General features: G+C 46.0%; 1 protein-coding gene across 9 annotated transcripts in view; it reads left to right on the top strand.

Moving 5' to 3' along the window:
• Nucleotides 1–966: 966 nt before the first annotated feature.
• The window catches only part of sun1b (Sad1 and UNC84 domain containing 1b), a 29,830-nt gene continuing 10,586 nt past the window's right edge, over nt 967–20,210 (top strand). The window contains exons 1-10 of one of the 9 annotated variants that reach the window (XM_030377415.1): nt 2,196–2,480; nt 4,707–4,801; nt 14,759–14,968; nt 15,803–16,062; nt 16,608–16,634; nt 16,747–17,055; nt 17,520–17,651; nt 18,230–18,358; nt 19,390–19,473; nt 19,803–19,982. In XM_030377415.1, coding sequence (XP_030233275.1) covers nt 2,445–2,480; nt 4,707–4,801; nt 14,759–14,968; nt 15,803–16,062; nt 16,608–16,634; nt 16,747–17,055; nt 17,520–17,651; nt 18,230–18,358; nt 19,390–19,473; nt 19,803–19,982 — 1,462 coding nt within the window. In that variant the 5' untranslated portion in view covers nt 2,196–2,444. The other 8 variants (XM_030377422.1, XM_030377407.1, XM_030377465.1 and 5 more) reach the window with 8 other exon arrangements.

Raw genomic sequence — 20,210 nt, 5'->3', positions numbered from 1 at the left:
CCTGGTGGCAGCCGGAGAATCCTTGAGGATCTTTTCCATTTCTATAGCATTGATACATAGGAAAAAAAAAAAAAGTAAAACAAGATGGACGATATAAAGTGTAAGGCGGTAATCTGCCTTGAATAATTGTTCATGCATGTTTGGCACGATCACATTTTTAGAAAGAATGCATCATACCATGGGCTGTTAGAAGACAACTCTCACAATGGGTGGCTGCAAGTAAACAGAAGCAGGTTTGAGGTACAGACAATAGCAACAAAGACCAAACATCGCCATGCAATGAATAGATTTGTAATACTTTAAGAGGAACATAAGAAGCGTGTATACTTACAGCGGTCGGCCGTTGGATGCTGGGCGATCATCAGGTGAAATGTACACACGACCAAAACCAAGACCTTCATGGTTGACAGGGAGTCCATTAACAGTGGGTACGTGGAACTACACCTAGACACAACACAGCACAGCGTTCCCAGCACAATGGTCACATGATGTGGAGGACAATAGGATCACATCACCAACATTCCCCATATGATGCTTCTGGTTTTTCAGGTTTCATCCCATGTCTGCACAATTTACACACAAGTGCATGTTCAGATCAGAGCTCTTATGGCTCGGATCCAAACCCTAACCTACATCCTAATGGCGATTGCCAATTAAAGTTTGTCATAATATTCATATTTTAATTGACATGTCTATCCACAAACGGAATGAAGTAACTATGAATAAATATCATTCCACATAATAAAAGGTTTTCAAAAAATCCATGAGGTCGAAAGCGTAAATTGTTTATATTGAAGGATTGTTTTGGTGAAAATATAGATTATCATGGGGTAACATCACGGTACCATAGTAGTGCTGAAGTCCGGCCACGAGGGGGCGCAGTTTGACCAAAATAAAGAGAGACACTGACAGTAACCTCGTTTGTCGTTCTGTCCATAAAAGGACTGACACGTGACGGTGGTGTGGTGTCCGTGTGGAAAATATGAGTCCCGAGCTAGCTTGTGCGGGAGAGTCCGACGTCGAAACCGTTTTCAGGAGACCGTCCGCCTGAACGTTTCGCCGCTTTCGGATGTTTTGCCCCCAAAACTTATAACGTTACATTATATGTCAGCTAAAGTGCAAGTCTGTTGAATACAGAAAATCTACCACTATCGGGATTTTACATCTTTCCTCAACCCATTCCGTAGTGATTTCACAACTTGGTAAGTCCACATGTAAGTTACATCTTTCGTTAAGTCTATATACTTCTAAGCGGTCGCCTTGCTTTTCATAGTTTATTTTTTAGGTATTTGCAAACATTTTGTTTGGGAAAATTGTTAGTATGAATGGACCAAGTTAAGTGTACTGTTAAGTGTTGGTTAGTATACCTGGTCTTGGGCTCAAACGGTAGGCTACTGATGGGAGCCAGTCGGATGTCAATCATGCACAAGCCTCTCTATTCAGATACGGTATAAGAAACAGACTAGGGATTTGATATCTAATATTTTTTTGTATGTATTTGTATGAACCATATGAATTCCTTGAACTGGGAATACATTGCCCGCCTTGGACTGACATCGAAAACGCGCCTCGTGATTGGTCGGCAGTCCAAACGTCCTCCGACGTCATACACGTTATGGACCAATAGACACCCTGCCTTGAAATCGTATCCATCCACCAGTCTGTTTTGATCATCCCTTCTGTCATTCCCTGGATGCGCCACAGAATGGGACGATCCCATTCCATCCAATAATATCAAAATGTTCGGAGTCCTTGGGCGGTGTTGGGCAAGAGATTGGTCAAGTTTTGTGTAGTAGTCCAAACTATGGTCATTTAAAGTTAATTTATTTGATGTGTGTGTGTGTGTGTGTGTGTGTGTGTGTGTGTGTGTGTGTGTGTGTGTGTGTGTGTGTGTGTGTGTGTGCAATATCGACTATTCATATGGGATATTTGATGTGTAATATATAGACTAATCATATATATTTAACGTTTGTTTTTCATGCCAATAAAGCTTTTTATCGAATTGAGAGATGTATACAATATGTGTGTGTGTGAGAGACATACATGTGTCAGGCAGGCTGAGGGAGTGATATGTATGTGTGATAGAGATATGAATGTGTGTGCGTCTGTGTGAGAGAGAGATATGTGTTGGTTGGGCAGTGGTAGGATCCTGACAATATAGACAAGTGCGTAGAGTAGCTGCAATATCATCTCGTCCAATGGTTTCAAACTGTGCGCCCTGGCCCACAACGGTAGTGGTGGGAGTGGGAGGATCTCTGCGCTCCTGGCTTTGTTACGTCTGGGAAGCCATTTTGGAATTCGGCTTGTTGTGGATGAACATAACGCGCACTGGCAACTTATTAACTTTTGCTTCTGCCTAGGATCAACGTTATTTCTCTGAGCAATCTGTCCTCCGTTCACATAAATTTCACCACCGCTTCCATATTCTTCATGGAGCCACCGCGATGCGGGAACAACTTGGCGCATCTTCCTTGACAGCAGTGTGTGGATCTTATTTCTCTGGATTACGACCATAAAGAATCACAACATTGATGGACTCTTACCGCTCGGGCAAGTCAGCGCAATGCTAGATATAACGCATGGCCTTATTTCTGCTATTATAAAAATGCAGGCGTGTATTTTTAGCTTTGGTTTTGTCCCGGCTGAGCTCCTTTACACAGAACTGTTTTGCCAACGAGTTCAAACCTGGGCCTCTTTCTGTTAATATATTTGAATAGATCTGCCACAATATTCAAACCCTCTTTCCAACAAGTGTGTCTTTGGACAACGAATACACAAAAATAGCGTGGTCGTAATATACGCAATCTAAATTTAGTACTGGTAATATGAGATCGTAAACCGCTTTAAGAAAAACAAATAATTGTATAACGTTAGCACTGTAATTGACGTGTAGAAAGCCCACTGACTGTTAAATGACCCAGCTATCATTGGCTTTAGTGTGGCTTATAACTGTTAGTGCGTAAAGGAGACCGTGACGCCAGGCGAGTTGCACGTACAGGAGGCTGTGGACTGGATTGTGAACGTGTGTATGGAGCGTTGTGATGCCTGTGCGGAATCTTGTTCAGCCCCTCTCAATGACTTTTATGCAATGTCCAAAAGATGACTTCAATACACACTTGAAGGCGAAAGCAATATCGTGTGTCTATAGTCTTTTCTGCACCGGGATAGCCTGAATGTCTTCAGAACCTCGCTGTTACAGACCGGCCACGGTCCGTGTTTTGAACCTGCCATTTCAAAGCATTGACCAATAAGCTTGACCAAAGTACTATACATAATATACTACAATTGTGAAACTCAAACACGCAACTTCAATGTTGCTGAAGAAACGGTTGGCTTTTCTCTCTAATCTTAATGTCCAGATGTATTCTTACTGATTGTGAGACCGAATTCAATTATTTTTAGAGACCACAGTGGATTTCGCTGATCTGGTTAATGCTATCCCCTCATTAACTCATTAGGATTTAGTTGTAGATTTTGGGAAAGCCATCTGTGAAGGGCTTCTAGTTATACCATGTCGCTCCAAGCTTGTTTTAATTATGTAACCAAATTGAGAACCAGTTTCGTCTATGGCAGTTGAAGCAACGGTTTGTCAAATTTGTGATTTAAGTATAGCATTTATATGCATCTGCCTCTTGTTTTGGAAAAGTGGGCTGAACCCCCTCTAGGGATTTCTCTATGGAGGTGTGAACCCTGTTTAAACCACCTTGTACTGGGGGAGTAGAATCCAGAGTTTTGTTGCATAACCTATCCTTTTCAGTCAGGACCAATGCATCTTTGTAAATCTATATTTTGCGAGGCACCATATTAAATACCTCAGCCTTCGACACACGGGCTCATAGTGAGATAACGCTCTGTTTTCGTAAGCAAAGAAAAAAAGCGAAGAAGGATGACTAAGATATCCGGCATGCTGTGTTCCTGCACTTCTAGTTCCAGCCCCACCCCCCCCCCCCCTCCTGTCACGGAAGTTTCCCGCCTAGTAGCTAAACCGGCCCCAACCTCGTCAGTGTCTCCCTGGGCTGTGTGTTCCGTGTGTGGGTCCTAACTCTCTCTCTCAAGCATTGCCGGCCTGGATGTCTCAAATTAGTGTTCAGTGTGATCCAGAGAGAGGGAGGGAGGGATAGGGGAGATCCTGATTGGATCGAGTAGCTCTCGGCTGCAGCAGATCGCCTCTTTAACTCGCTGGTCCGACGGCCTCTCAAAAGAGAAGAGATGTATTATTCATTGAGGGCCGGCTGCTGTCCGGGCCCCGGCCCTCAGCTGCTGCCAACCGGAGCCAGGGAACAGGAGGAGGAGGTGGGCTAAGTCTTGTCCGTGACCAGGGTCACAATAGCATTGTTGTGCTGCTGTGAAAGACACTGGGTGTTTGGTGCTGGGGCTTCTTTAGTGGTGAATTGGAGAGCTTCCCAGAAGATGCTCCCTGTTGTTGGATAGTGAGTGATGGATATGGAGCAGGGAGTTAGATTGTGGTTTAAAGCCCAGTCTATTTATTTGTATATTTGTGCAGCTTTTTGAGTTCACTAAGTGAACAAAATCGGACAATGCTTTAATGCTGTGCATCCTTCAAAGAGTTGGGCTGAACAAAAGTGTGTGTTTGTTTGTTTGTGTGTGTGTGTGTGTGTGTGTGTGCCGTTCATGTAAAACCGTATAACTTATAACGCGTCCATGTCTGCCCTGTTCCCTGGATGTGCATTCGTTCGCCCATGCAGTCTAAGCGAAGAATGAACATGGATTTTTCCCAGCTGCACACGTACACACCGCCGCAGTGTGCTCCCGACAACACTGGCTATACCTACTCCCTCAGGTGAGGAGAACCTTCCCCCCCATCCCCCACCATCAATCCTTCATCGGCCAGTCTTCATCATGCGTCTATAGCGCTCCTCATAATTGGAGTTCCAGTCTAGCTGAGTCTGCGGGGGGGAATTCATTTACAGTTTAAATTGCATATTGTCATTGAGCCTCTCGGGGGGGGGGGGGGGGGGGGGAAATTTGTTGTGCTCCGTCTTGGAACAAGAACACACAAGTGCTGTTCGGAAGAACCATGAAACAAAAAAAAAGGCCCTGAACTGCTTATTTATTCTGTATTGCAGATTGATTCCACATGTGTGGTTGGGGTTTAATCAGTGTGGCACGCATTTCCAGAAGTGGTCTTGGCAAAGATGGCATTATGCTATAATAATAATACAAACCTTTTTGTTTTGTACAATAATTATCCATTTTCCATGCCTGAGCATTCATTTGAAGTATATCGAAAGGGCTTGTGTGGTCTGATAAACTAAATCATATCATTGTTTTCCATGGGCATAATATTGATTGTCTCCACTTTCACTCATGACTTTTTTATGCCATTGAGTGTATTCATTTTTTTGCAATTCAGAATTATCAGCTATCATTGTTATTCATAACCGCTTCTGTGCAGCAAATCTTGGACAGGATCCCAAGCTGTATCTTCTGGTTGAAATCTTGAACTATTGTGCTGACTTGCTATGCTCTCCTTCTGAGTTAATTTCAGCATCGAGCCAAACTGAAAAACGGGTTGTGCTTTGGGCAAATTATGCAAAGGCCCATTAGTCGAGTTGGGAACTGTGTCGTTTGCATATTTGGCAGCTTGATACAGCTTTCTTTAAAAATGAAACCACCAGACATCTATTTGAAAAGCATGGCCTTGTTTGTGGTCTTTGCTTTCACATTCTGCTGGCCTTCACTCCGGCCCCTCACACGTCCCAGAGTGATGAGGGCAGGACGGAAAGCCAAGGTGTGTTTCCCACCTCATTCGGGGGTGCGTGTGGTGGAATAGATCTCCTCAGGGCTGTTCCAACTGACACACCTGGCTGTGAAATGCAAAGACGGTTTTCTTTGAGCGAAAACATGATTAGTATTCATGGAGCGGCAATTTCCTTTTTGTTTATGGATCTGCTCAGTTCAAGAACTGGAATGGAGTTTGTGTGAAGAGTGCAGGCCTGTTTCAACACTTCTGCCATTCTTAAATTACAACCTCCACTCTGGTAAAATGATTCAATCTTTTCAGTGGAATTACACTTTGGCTGAGCTGGCTGCTCATGTTGGCTGGTTTGCTGAACGAGTCTGTAACTGCAGGCTGGTTTCTGCTAACAAGATTAATAGTATAGATTTCATCTTTCTCTTGCTGAACATTTTTATAGAGAAAACGATGCCCTCCTGGGCATTTTGCTGTTTGTAGGTGGGCCATCGCATGGAAAACCAACCAAAGCTAGATGGAGTAAGTTTACAATTTCTGCTCTCATTGAAGTCCTGAATTATCAACTGGCCATTTCTTCTTCCCCAGCGATGTTCAATTAACAAAGCCTGAATGTGCCAATAGGGATTGTAGTTTGAAAACGTCTTGTTCGCACCCCAACTACCCGTGTCCTGACTCGCTCAGCTCTCTTACTTGAACCCTTCCCATGGTTTCGGACTAGGGGGAAGAGTCGTCCGACAGATCAAAAGGGAAAGAAGTTCAGCCGGAATGTTCCGGGTCGACTTAAGAGCTCAAACTATGTGTCAGGTCTGAAACGAGCTAATCAGGCTCCTCACTGCAGTCTGCTCAGCATACCCTCCAGAAGTCCTTCTGGCCCTTACCGGTGGGCTGGTCACACCACCAAGCTGAGAGCTTACAAGACCCAAGAGCAAGCTCGCAGGATTCGACTGTACATTGACTAAAATAAACCGCTAGTGTGAATGACTCATAATTCTTGACCTTACCCTAGTGTGTGTGTGTGTGTGTGTGTGTGTGTGTGTGTGTGTGTGTGTGTGTGTGACACACAGTGTCAGGTGACTGAAACCGTTGGGCCATCTGTTGTGAACCTTCACAAGACTGGGGACCTCTTATAGAGCAGGGACAGAGGGACATTCCCAGACCACCTATCGTGTTAATGTCCGGGTCTGCCTGTTGTAACAAAGTCCGGGTTCGTAATGGCTGGGTTGCTGAAAGAGGTTTGATTGCAGTGTTTTTTTTTTCAGATGAAGAAGTACTCAATGATGAAGACACTGTGAAAGGGAATTCCATTCATGTGACTGTCTGCGGTTGGGCCACACCTCAACCATTGGGAGAGATTGAATAACACATAGGCCATGTAGGGTCAGTAGCGTCAGGGTGACGCATATAGTTTGCCAAGCAGTTATTGTACAGTATGCTATCGTAGAATATGCTATCTTACATGGGAATTGCCATGCTACTGTTTCATTATAATTTTATGAGTAATAGCTTTCTGGATCCTCATAATGCATTGCAAAGCAAAATCGCTAGAATACTAAATTATACCTGAATAACAACGTGGGCATAAGTGTTTAATTTTAAAGAAGTAAAAGTGATTGACAGTAATCTGGAGATTTCTTAAGCAGCAAAGTGCACATCGTGGTTGCAAACAGAGCACTAAAGGCCAAATGTGTTTGTCGAATATTCTCATCAGCCCTATTGAATAGGAGACGTTGATTCAAACTGCCTTGTCATCAACTGCCTCTGTTTTTTACTACTCTGCAAGCGTTCTTGCAGGAATGTTGAAGAACACAAACCCTGCATTTGCTCAAGACCAGCACTGTTTTGGATTTGCCGGTGGAAGGATTCCAGTCTCAAGTCAACATAAATCCAGCCGCTGCTGTGTTAAATTAATCCAAACGGTTACTGGAAGTACCAGGGAGGACTTTCCCTTTCTGAGCTTAGATTATCCAGAATAACTCTTTGACTTGTCGCCTGAATATTGCTTACGGCGAGTTATAAATCCTCTTTGCTCCGATTGGCCACTGGGGCACCATTTTAAAACTGCAATTGTAACGGGATTATGATGCATTGTCCGTTGAGTTCAAAAACAGGGGGTCCCTCGACAGCCCCCCCAGGCTTTAAGCAGTATCGTATGGTGACAGTTGAGACCTCACCACCATTCATAATGACCAGCAGTAGAAGTGGGTCAACGTGCCCAGCCCGGCCCCCCCCATTGGAGGGAACCTCCAAAAGGTTGCAGCCTGAGGTGAAGTAAGAGAGACACTGGGTCAATCCAGGTGGACTGACTTGAACCATGGAGCCCTAAACACTAATAACCCCATATTACTTACGAACCAAGCCTGCTGCAGCAAAGAAGTTGCATTCGGGTTACTGTGTTTTGTTGTGTTGCGTGTGTGTGTGTGTGTGTGTGTGGTGGTCCCAGTTGTTGTGACATCTGGTGCAAATGTGTTTCTATTCACGCACCACTGGGCCAGGGCCAAACGGTTTGGGGGGAGCAGCATAGAGTGTTGTATGCCAGCGATGTCATATGGCCCTTCCCAGCCGATATAAAAACACAGAATATCGTTTTAACCCTCAGATCCCCAATCGTATCACCGACCGTTTCAGGTTTAAAGAGTTAAAACAATAATTTCCAACATAACTTCAGAAGTACATGTATATAGTTATTTGACAGCTGAGCGCATCACATGTGATCTCTATTGGAGATTTGTGTTTGTTTTTTGTCTGCTGCTACCGGGAATTAAAGACGTCAGACTGGTGCATGAGGGGTGTTTTCGAGTGGTCTCCATGGCAACGTGAAGAAAAAGCCCCCTCCAACATGGTGTGCGTATAGGGGGCTAATCTGATCGCAGATAATGGAATAGAAAACAACTTTACTCTATGCAAATGTGCAAAGGTGGGCTGTGTCTGTGTTACCCAATCACAGAGGAGAGGGGCTGAGTGGGCGGGCTTTGGGTTCTTGTCCCAGGATTCAAGTCTGTCTCGGGTAAATATAGAATCCCAGCCAGCATCATAGTGGAAAGAGAAAGACTTTCCTGCCTTTTTGTTTTTAAGGGAAACGGGGAGGCCAGGCTGCTGCTGTTTCTGTGTCCCGTGGTTCCCTTGACTCCGGTGTTTTACAACAGAAGTAGAGTCTCTCTTATGGGGGAATGACGTTTGTTGTGTTGCATATTCTCGAAGAAAGTTGTCCAATCCCGGGTTGCTTTAACTCACTTCATTTATTATAAAGCCGTCGGCATGTTTCGGTATGGTAACTGAAGCTATACGGAGGGAATTGTTTCTAACGCGAGTGAGAGGAAAATACCGTGATCTACTTCAGACCCCCCTGGCTAAGGCCCGGGTGGCTTGCTGCGCCGTCTACCTTGAACTCTGGCCTGTTCACTCGACGTCCTCCGTACAGGACGTCAAGTGGGTGTGGCCTATGCAGTGGGCGTGGCCTAGTGGGCGTGGCCGGGGTGACGTTATGGCTTCGGCTTCTTCACTTAATTAAAGGTGAAGAAGGAGCAGCCTTCAATAACGTCATGCTCCCCTTGTGGCTATGTGAGGGTAACGCAGCTTATATGTTTGGTCCTGCTTCATTGGGTCTATGTGTGGGTAGCTTATGCCGCTTTTCCACCGCACATGTAGCTCGACTCGACACGACACGACTCGACACGACTCGACACGGTAGCAGCGCGGGTCCTTTTCCACCGCAAATAGTACCTCCGGGACGTGGGCGGGGTCGGCTGCGTGAAAGGGCCGTGACGTATTTTTGTACGCGACGCAAACAACACCTACGTAACCCACACATGGACAGAACCCACATAACAACAATGGAGAACATCGATGCGATGGTATTCGTGTTCATATTATTAGCTGGCTTGTTGAAGAAGTGGAATATGTTGGCTGCGGCGCTGCTATGGCTGTTACCAGCATGGTTGCCATGTCGCTCTCGTGACTTCGTCACACTCTCTGGCCAATCAGTGGCCGGCCGTCTGCCGACGTCACCTTTTAGCATCGGCTCAGCCGCTTGGAACCTAGAGCGAGGCGGTACTAGAAAAAGCAGCCACTTCAGGTACCAGATACCATGTTTTCGCGGTGGAAACGCAAAAAATGCGAGCTGAGTCGAGTCGTGTCGAGCTGGTACCATGCAGTGGAAAAGCGGCATTAGATTCTTAAAATACGTAACAGTTGATTTCAGTAAACCCTGTTTTGTAGGGAGTAGCTTCAGTGTGAACATGAATGAAAGCCCTAATTGTCAAACTCCTTGACTGATATCGATAACAGAAATTAGGGCTTCTGGCAGGAATGAATTATATCTGAGCCTTGGCTTATTTATTTTTTTGCGAGTATAAAAAAAAAAAAAAAACGCATGTACCTTCTAAATAGTTAAAAGCTTTTCTCTTCATTTGTGGACAATCTGAAGAGACAACTGGGACAGCCCCTCATTATGCCCAGGCTTGCCTGTCGTTACAATGCAGCCACTGTCATCTGAATAAAAAAAGTAATTAAATGGCCCAAGTTCAACACATCTTGCACGTACAACACGCGTCCTGTACGTGCAAGTACACGACAGTGTCCTCTCCTGTCCTCATTGTGTCGGGACTCTGCCATCATGAACTAGGGTGACTCCCCAGACTAGGTCTGGGCGATTAATCGAATATATATCGCAGTGTCGATTTTAGCGTCAAACGATCACAAAATGAGCATAATCTAGTTTTTCAACAGCTGCAGATGCATATCTGTATCTTAATTTAGATTGGAACATTTTCTTTTTGACCATTCTGTGTATTTTGTGTAAGGCGAAATTTCAATACATGTTTTAAAACTCAAAAATAATCGTCTGAAGAATCGTGATGTGCGGGAAGGGAAAGCCTTCCCAGGTTGACTGTTTTGTAATGGATCGTTGTCCAAGGGCGTTCCAGACGAGGCAGGGCCACCACCAGCCCATTTGTGGTGTTTGTTCAGTCAGTGGTGTCTGGGTGCAGGCACGGGCCAATATGAAAATTTACCGGCCGGCCATCTGCAGATAACCAATGAATCCTGAGTCTTGTGCGGCTCAGATTTACAGGCCGCACGTGACTCCAGTAATCTCTTGTCTGAGTGTCCAGTCTGTGTACACAGCCACGCTGTATAGAGTGCAAACGCGTATGCGTTGTACTCTGGGGGTCAAATCCTATCGCCGTCACCTGACCTGTGTGACTGAAGACTAAAAGGTGAACAAAGTGCAATCCCTTCGTCAGGAGATTTCATGTTTGGTCAGCAGCATGAGGAGTAGAGAGACGCCAAAACAAGTCCAGACCGCGCTGCTGATTGCGAAGGGGGGGGCCTGAAAATCCCTTTTTTTAATTTATCTTGTAAATACAGGCCATGTGGCCGACTCTCTTGGTATTTGAGCTATTAGAGGCTGGAGACAGGTTCCTGCTGTAAGTGTGGGCAGAGGACTGGGCAGTGGAGCTGTTGGCGTGATGGTAAAATGAAAAGCTATTCATGGTCATCTCTGTATCCGAAAAAAGGCCTTGTATGTTCCTTCCGTTTTCTTTCTTCTTTCCGCTCTCCTTTCTAGCGTTCTCCCTCCGTCTCTATTAATACTGTGGTCGTGGGCCATGGGAGGGCACAGATCGATACAAAGACTTGAAAACAATATGTGTTGCCTCCAACCCTCCCTCTAGATTCTGGATAAATGCATGAAGCTGCACACCAGACTGTTTGTAAAAGGGGTTGACGGTCTTTGTTTGCTAAGGGGAATACTGCTTAAACAGTGATAATAATAACGTGTGTGTGTGTGTGTGTGTGTGTGTGTGTGTGTGTGTGTGTGTGTGTGTGTGTGTGTGTGTGTGTGTGTGTGTGTGTGTGTGTGTGTGTGTGTGTGTGTGTGTGTGTGTGTGTGTGTGTGTGTGTGTTAGAGAGACCCAGACTGATCGGTTATGTTTGCCTTGGCAACGCTGTTAATGTGCAGTTTGTTAACAAACATGTTTTACTGAAGATTAATGAGCCACCACCAGGTTGATCAAAGGGTTGACATTCTGCCTGAGCCCAGAAACGCTGTGTGTGTGGGGGGGGGGGGGGGGAGGTTGCCCTGGAGACTTCCGTTTTAACACTGCAGCCAAACAGTTTTGGAGTGCAACATGTTGAAGGGCAGATCAGCGCAAGGTTTAATATAGAACGAATTGGACAGGATTGCTTAAAAAACCTGTTTCCATTAAGTGGGACAACACCCGTATTTCACTTCAGCAAACATTGCCCCCCAGGGCTTCTGTTGGTTTCCAAAGTGCATAGTTGGCATTCAGGTCAACCCAGCAACAATCAGGCACTGATGCACCAAAACTTGAAATCGGAAAAAGGTTCAAGAGGTTTTGGTAATATGCTGCATTTGATGGGAGAGTAACTCTTCCTTTTTCGCCTTCAAGTAATTTAATCATTTTCTGCAAGTTTAGCCTTCCCCCATCTGAATGGGAAGGCTGTTGAGTGTTTATTAAACCCTCCAGCTATGTACATTATGATATCTCTTGGCACCTTTTGGTCTATAATTATGGTTATTAATATCAGCAATGATCAGGGTAAGCCTTATTGTGTCCGAACACTCGCTGCAGGGAGCATTATATGCAGTGAATTTGCGTTACAATAACGCAAATTCACTGCATATCATGCTCCCTGCAGCGAATAAATTAATAATACCAAGATTCCAATCACGTAGAAAAGATGGCTGAACACTGAACCATATCACAATTGTTGCATTATGAAACCCAATGATATTAAATCTCGTGTCATAATAATTATAATAAAATAAATCGATACAAAAGTTTTATACTCAATTATTGCCCAGTTTTATATGGTGGGCTGGAGTGAATGACCTGGGATAGCTCCATTGACATAAATTCCCAGGGAAGAGGTGTTTTAGCCGGCCTTACAGCCCATAATTGGCTCTCTGTCGGTCTGTGGTGTAATCCTCAAGGTTAGTGAGCATGACGAGGGCAAACGGAGACTCGAGGCGCGTCCGCCACCCAGAGTGCAGCTGTCCTCCTGCACTGCAGTTCAACTGTCGCCAGCGTACACTCCTTTTATACCTGTGGTTTGGCTTTGAGCTTTTCAACGCGAGTGGTTCCGGTGCCTTCTCGGCGGTCCCAGTGTTTTTTCAAACAGACAAATCAGATAATTCTCGTTCACAAAGGGGGAGGTACCTTCCCTCGGACCAGAGTAGGTGCGGCTCCCTCCAGTGATAAGTTACTTTCCTTGCTCCTCCCCCCCCCCCCGCCCTTTCTATCAGTAGACCTCGCTCTGGCTGTGGAGACGGACCACATGACCTACTTGAGCCAATTACACGGTCGCACACAAACAAACCAGAAGCAGTGCGACGACAACAGTGCTGCAACGCGGCCCGAATCTTAACGCTGGAGTCCCAGAGTGGAGTGTGTGTTCTTAAACGCCCGCACGGTAATCCTTATCGGACGGCTTTGCGTCCGTATTACATTCTTCTGTTTGTTTCACGTGTGTACTTGTGTGTTTTGGTTGAATGCAAGACTGCACAGTTTTTCAGAAAGTAGTGAAACTAAACTGTTGTTCCCTGTAATGGTTTACTAGGAAGTTTTGTGGTACTTGGTGGAATGTAGGCTTGGCAGAGTGTGCCTACTCTATGTGAGCTGTGGCCAGCATGAGTCAGAGCTGCCCAGTTTCAAAACTATACTCTCAAACGCGATTTATTTCGCACTAGTAATGTTGGGGTGTTGCCTTTCTACCGTTGCTGTCCTTAGTGGGCACACACGCACACGCACGTGCGGCGCACACACACGGTGAGTCATTTCCTGCCAGGCCCATCGGCAGTTGCAGGAAGCAAACAAAATTTCTCGTGTGCTCTCTATCTCTTTCTCGTGTTGGTCACTATCCCTGGGTCCATTATGTAAGGTAGCAAGTATAGCCATGATGCAAACTCTTGATTCAATTCAATGGGATGGACCAACGGGAGAGAAGAACACAGAACATCTGCCAAGTTAGTAGCATTGAACCAGAGTCGGTCAGGTGTAGAATGTAGTTCCGTTTGTTGGCAGGCTTCGTGTATCTCGAGATCTTCTGCGGTTGTCCAACTTCCCTTCAAGGGTGGTACGAGTTTAACAGACCTTCCACCTGCAAGAACTCCTATTAATCACATCTCGTCATCTTGTTTCTCTCCCTGTTTCACCCCTCCTTCTCACTCACTTCTCTCTGCCTATCTTTCCATCCCTCTCTCACACTTTCCTTGTCTTTACTTTATTCATCATCTCTCTCCATCTTCATCTCTCTTTCCTTCTTTCCGTCTCTCTGTGCCTCTCTCTCTCTGTCTCCATCTCTCTTTCCGTCTCTTGCTCTCTCGCTCTCTTTTTCTCTTTGTTTCTTTCTTTTTCTCTCTTTGTTTGTCTCTGTGCTTTTCTCTCTCTTCCTCTCTGACTCATCACTCTCTGCCTCCTTGTCTCTCTATCTCTCTCTTTCTCTGTGTGCTTGTGTCTCTCTCCATCTCTATCTTTGTCTCGCTCTCTCTCCGCCTTTGTCTCTGTCTCTCTCTATCTCTCTCTCTGTCTGTCTCTCTCTGGCTTTGTCTCTGTCTCTCTCTGTCTCTATCTCTGTCTTGCTCTCTGTCTCTCTCCCCGCCTTTGTCTGTCTCTGTCTCTGTCTCTCTCTTTGTCTCTCTCTCCGCCTTTGTCTCTCTCTTTGTCTCTATCTGTCTCTCTCTCTCTCTGTCTCTGTCTCTCTCCGTCTCTCTCCACCTTTTTCTCTGTCTCTCTGTCTCTCTCTGTCTCTGTCTCTCTCTCCGCCTTTGTCCCTGTCTCTCTGTCTCTGTCTCTCTCTGTCTCTCTCCACCATTTTCTCTGTCTCTGTCTCTGTCTCTCTCTCCGCCTTTGTCCCTGTCTCTCTGTCTGTCTCTCTCTCCGCCTTTGTCTCTGTCTCTCTCTCCGCCTTTGTCCCTGTCTCTCTCTGTCTCTCTGTCTCTGTCTCTCTCTCTCCGCCTTTGTCCCTGTCTCTCTGTCTCTGTCTGTCTCTCTCTCCGCCGTCGTCTCCGTCTCTCTCTCCTAGTTCCAGCTACTCTACAGCGGCCCTAGAGTTTGAGCAGCAGCACCAGCTCGCTCCCGTGTTCGACTCTCCCAGGATGTCGCGCCGGAGCCTGCGCCTGCAGACCGGTGGTGCCGGTCTCTATGGCGACGACAGCCATGCCGACGGCCCCCAGAACCACGTCAGCTACACCACCAACACCACCACAAGCAGCAGCAGCAGGAAGGAGACTCGGTAGGGGCCCAAAACACACCAGCTACGGAGACTCGTTACTAGGGCTGGGCGTTTAATCTAATTTTGACCTCAATTTCGATTTTAGCGTCAAACAATCAAAAAACTCATAATCAATACATATCTGTACATTGTTTTAGATATGAACATTTTCTTTTTGACCATTTTGTTTATTTTTTTAAGGCGAAATTTCGAAGTTCCCAGTTCCAAAGTGTTTTTGGGAGAGACGTGCTGAATAAATCCATCATGTTTTCAAACTCAAAAATAATCGCTTGAATAATCGTGATTTCAACATTGACAAAAATAATCGTGACTATGATTTTTGTCCGTAATCGAGCAGCCCTACTTGATACACAGCAGAGGGCCTCGTCTGTCTCCTATCAGGCGCCCCATGTGTTGTTCAGCTTACTCATATTCACATACAAGCATGTAGGACGCCTTAACCTCATTGATAGGGCAATACCAATATTGTTGCACTTGTGTACAATTACTTTGTGTTTAATGCAACATATAGAAAGCAGAGGGTTGCACTTGTTCATGCCATTTAGAAGTTATTTCAGTGAAATATAAGAAAAGCTTTTTAACTGATCAACGACTGATCAATGATATTTTTTCCAGAATCAATATATAATTCATGCATTTTCTCTACAATGAATTGGCCATCTCTAATCATATTCTGATCAATGATAATTCTCCATGAATAATTAATAAAATTCATGCATTTTCTATCCAATGAATTGGCCGTCTTATCTCATCTTCTTTTTATTGTTCTTTTAGTTGTGACCATAACTCACATACTCCTCTCTCTTCCGCCCCCCCCCCCCCCCCCCCCCCCAGGACGCCTCGCAACAGGAAGCAGCAGCAGGCCGTCTCTCAGACCCTGTCCCTGAGCCAGATGGATACGCCCCGACAGACGCTGTCCTTCTCTGCCCTCAGCACCCCTGTGGCGGGCGGAGGCCTTCAGCACGCCGGCCTCGCCACCGACACCACCCTGCTCTCCTCCACCTCCGCCTCCACCTCCGTCCCCGGCCAGGCCAGCCTGAGACAACGTGCCTCCACCACCACCACCACCACCACCACTGCCGATGGATACTGGGGTCAGCCCTGTCACCAAACCGTTTATATTGTGGGGTTAAAAGAGGCTTCACACAAGACCAAAAAGACACTCGCTGCTTGTGTGAATTATGAAAACTAATGAGTACAATATTTTCGTATTTTTTAGCATTTCCACTATTTACTAGTTGGCCCAGCATCTTTGTCTTGGCCCATATTTCAGTGTAAAGCAGGTTTGCAAGTTATGCAATGATGCAATGAACCATATTTGGCAAAGCACTGAGCCGCACAGGAAATAACGCCCGTCATCGCACTTATATCACCATTGTATAAACGAAGGGTGCGAATGATTAGAAAATAAGCGAGATGGGCCTTGCACAAGGCTGGCTTTGTTAAATGCCGGGGGTTGATACACGCTGTGGGAGGCTTTGTGGGCTGTGGTGGTTGATGTGTCAATAGTGTTTGTAAGTTCCTCAAACTCATTTATTTCACTGGCCAATAAGCGCATGCAGACTCGTCATCTCACATCTTTCCCTTTCTATTTCTCACGCTCTTTCTCACTGAATAAATTTCTCCGTTTCATTTCCAGGGTCAGGTCATGATGTTGAACTCACAGGTCAGTCGAAGAACGTTTCTCTGAATGATCTCTTCATCAACGTCTTTCTCTTACTCCGTATCGTGCAAGGGCTGTGTTTATTAACCGCCCAACACTGGATGTCTCTCTTCAGGGCGCAGTACTAGCCACGGCCACGGCCTCAACGGGGGCGCCGCCGGCAGCGTGTCCAAGTCTTCCGAACACACCACCGCCGCCAACGGCTACATCTGTAAAGACTGCTCCATACACTCCCCCAGCACGGGCGGCCTAAGCGCCCACTGCGCCTCATCTTCGTCCTCTTCATCATCTCTGGGCGCCCAGGCCGCCGCGTCCGCGACCGGCGCTTTTTCCTCCTTCTCGTCGTCGTCGTCGCTGTCGTCTTCATCCATGTCGCCCTCCTCCAGCATATACTCCCGAGACAAGAGTCGAAGGAACAAAACGGGTGAGGAACTCCGGGGCTTCGTTTGGACATGCATGGCTGGAGGGGCTTCTGACTCACAGCTCGAAGGGAACTTATGCTCCGAAGAAAAACAAATCCCGAACTTGAAGGGAAGGTTTTTTAGAATTCGGGAAGGGTTTCCTACAGCACTTTAAAACTCAGGCGGCCGCTTCAGCAACACACGGCTGCCGCCTTAACTACGTTGTAAAAATAAATATTTATATATATTTATTTTTTAATTGTAAATATCATCTGAAAGTATAAAATAATCTAAACTTTATCCACTCTCTGTGTAAAGATCAGGCTACAGGGCGACAGTCCGACAGCTTCCATTAACATTTTTGGCGGGAAACCCTGTCCAGGCCGAATGTTGTTTTTTGTCTTTTCTTTTTTTTTGATTTACGATGGGCTGTGACTGTTTGTGCCTAGCTAACCCTCAGCGATGTCTGTCCGTCCCCCCCCCCCAGGCGTCCTGGCGTCTGTGTCCAGCACATGCGTGCGCTACGGCAGGAAAGCGGTCGCCCCCGTGGTGTCCCTCTTCACGCTGCTGTTCAGCAGCGTGCTCTGGCTAGGCTCGAGGGCCAGGAGCCAGGGGAAAGGTACGGACACACACACACACACACACATCACCTCCGCCACGAACGCGTCGTACTGTCGCTCTGGGGTCTGGCCGGTTTTTGGGTCCGGTTTTGATTTCATTACTCATTCGGCATTAGCATTCAAACTCCGAAGGGAAACGCATCAGGAAGCATCTCAGACTCGGGGCTTCTGCTCAGTGTGTTGTTAAACCTGCACTATGTACGTTTTCCCATTAGCACCATCAAGTGGTTTGAGTTGGAGCTACAGTTATAGCCGTGTCAACTTCAAACCACAGTTACTCTCATCTAAGATTTTAGTTCAGCCACTCTTTGCTGGAGTAAAAGGTTGCAGTAGAAACGTTGCATGTTGCAGCCTTTTTTTAATTTTTCTTTTAAACGGATCTCTGTTAAAAGTACTGATTTTAAAATGCTAGCTCTGGTCTCTAAAGCGTCGAAAGAAATACCAAATGTCTTATCACATCCCAAATATCGGACACGACACATTCATCTCCTTGTTCTTAAAAAATAAATCTCTTTATCAGACTAATCGATAGCGTTGTGTGTGTGTGTGTGTGTGTGTGTGTGACGGGTGTCACTAGGCTACCTGACGTCCTTCTCAGACTCTGTCAGACGAGTGGTGACCTCCAGCATGTCCAGTGTGTGGCTGTTTAAGCAGAACGCTGTCCGTAGGATCAGAGGCCACAGGGCCACTGGCTATGAAGGAGAAGGTAGCGTGTCCAGCCCCAGAGGTCAAAGGTCGGGGGGTCGAAGCTCACCGAAACCACGGACCTCTGTTGCTGTTATTAAACTCCTCATCCGCTATCTGTCGACTGGGCATTTCCAATGTTTCCTTTCTTCTTCCGTTTCTGTATTGAAAACGCCTCCAAGTGGTTTGCTACCTAAGGCCCACTGTACAGGAGAACAATGTTCATTAATTTATTAAGTTATTTGAATATATTGCAACAGAGATAGCGACAAGCTAATTTCCATTCCTAGTCCCTAGTTGTAAACGTCATGCAGCAAAAAACGTTTCAATGAAAAGCATCAGCACACAAGGCTTTTGCATACTTTCCATTCCACTATTGAAGAAATAAAGTACACATTCATTTAGCCACACATGCATACACATATGTGCACGTACTTACACATATGTCAACATACGGACAGATGCTTAAACAAATATACGCACACATAAGCATGTAGGGAAGTGCAGTTCAGGAATTGTACGATTTCTACTTCTTCTTCCTGCCTTATAATTGCTGCAGCTTTTGTTTTCCTCTCACCCTTTTCTTTACAACCAATTCAAATGTTAAAAGGCAGTGCTTTCTCTGATACGGTTGGCCACTATGGAGAGGTCTCTACCTATCTTGCTTATCCTCTGCATGAGGTCTTGTCGTTTCTGTCCGTCTTTCTCTGTTACTTCGCCGCAGTTTTACCCCACTCTTGTGAGTGTCCTCTTGATTGACCACTTCCTGTCCTGTTCCATGTCTTAAGTAAACTGTTGACTGCCTTTTAGAATGTTTATATTCTCTGGATTCTTCAGCTGCTGATTTCAACATCACCCTTGTGTTGAAGGTCGCATGCAATTCTTTTCCCTACTTTTTCTCTCGAAGAAAAGAGCGCATCTTCTGCCGATTCTCTCCCATCTGACCTTTCCTATAGCACCGTGTTCTTCTCCTTCCATTGGCATTCACTGTGGCCTGGCTTACACGTATCGTTCAGATTTGCCATGCAAATAATGTTTACCTTTGTGTTGCAGCTCACTCCAGCTTCTGTGGAAGCATGAATGTAAAAGATCTGGTAACGGGAGACTCGTCGCATCTTAAACTCAACGGCTCCCTGTGTAAGTAGACAGTCAGTCAGTCAGTCAGTCAGTCAGTCAGTCAGTCAGTCAGTCAGTCAGTCACTCACTCACTCACTCTCACACCCCCTCCATTGGCCGTTGGTTATTAAAAACTCAGCGGCCTTTATGATTTATTCATTTTTGCAATTTGCGAGGCAGATAAAACCCTTTTGCATTTTTTTCTGTTTGCTGCTTGCTTTTTGATTTTGCATTAGTAATGTGTTTGTCTGTGTTTGTGTGTGTATGCGGCCACATTTGTGTGTGTGTGTGTGTGTGCTCCGTCCTGGCCTTTCGTTCCCTCCACCCTCCCTGGTTCATGGCGACCCCAGGCGACGACTGTAAAGGGAAGCAGTCCTCCCACGCTGCAGTGACACAGTCTGTCCTGCTGCTCTCCCAGTCCGCCACCCAGTCCTCCACCCAGTCCTCCACCCAGTCCTCCACCCAGTCCTCCACCCAGTCCAGGACTCAGCGTCTTGGGGGGGCGCTGCTGAGCTTCCTGGCTTGCACAGGTTCATGAAAAACCCTTTTATGGCGCTTCATTGGGGGAACACGGCTGGAGTAGAACTAGAGCTATTGCTTAGCATCTGTGTGCTTGACTGATTTTAAGTATTTTAAAAACAATCCTAGGGCCTCATGATCTATTCCAAAAACAAAACTGGTTCAAACTCCTCAATGAAACGATCAGTGAAATGTCGACGTTCTCTTGGTAAGCAACCTGTTCCGTGTCTGTTTGGCGG

This window comes from Gadus morhua, chromosome 2 (assembly GCF_902167405.1).
Source record: "Gadus morhua chromosome 2, gadMor3.0, whole genome shotgun sequence".
Classification (NCBI taxonomy): Eukaryota; Metazoa; Chordata; class Actinopteri; order Gadiformes; family Gadidae; genus Gadus; species Gadus morhua.
This window is presented reverse-complemented; position numbering and strand designations above follow the sequence as displayed.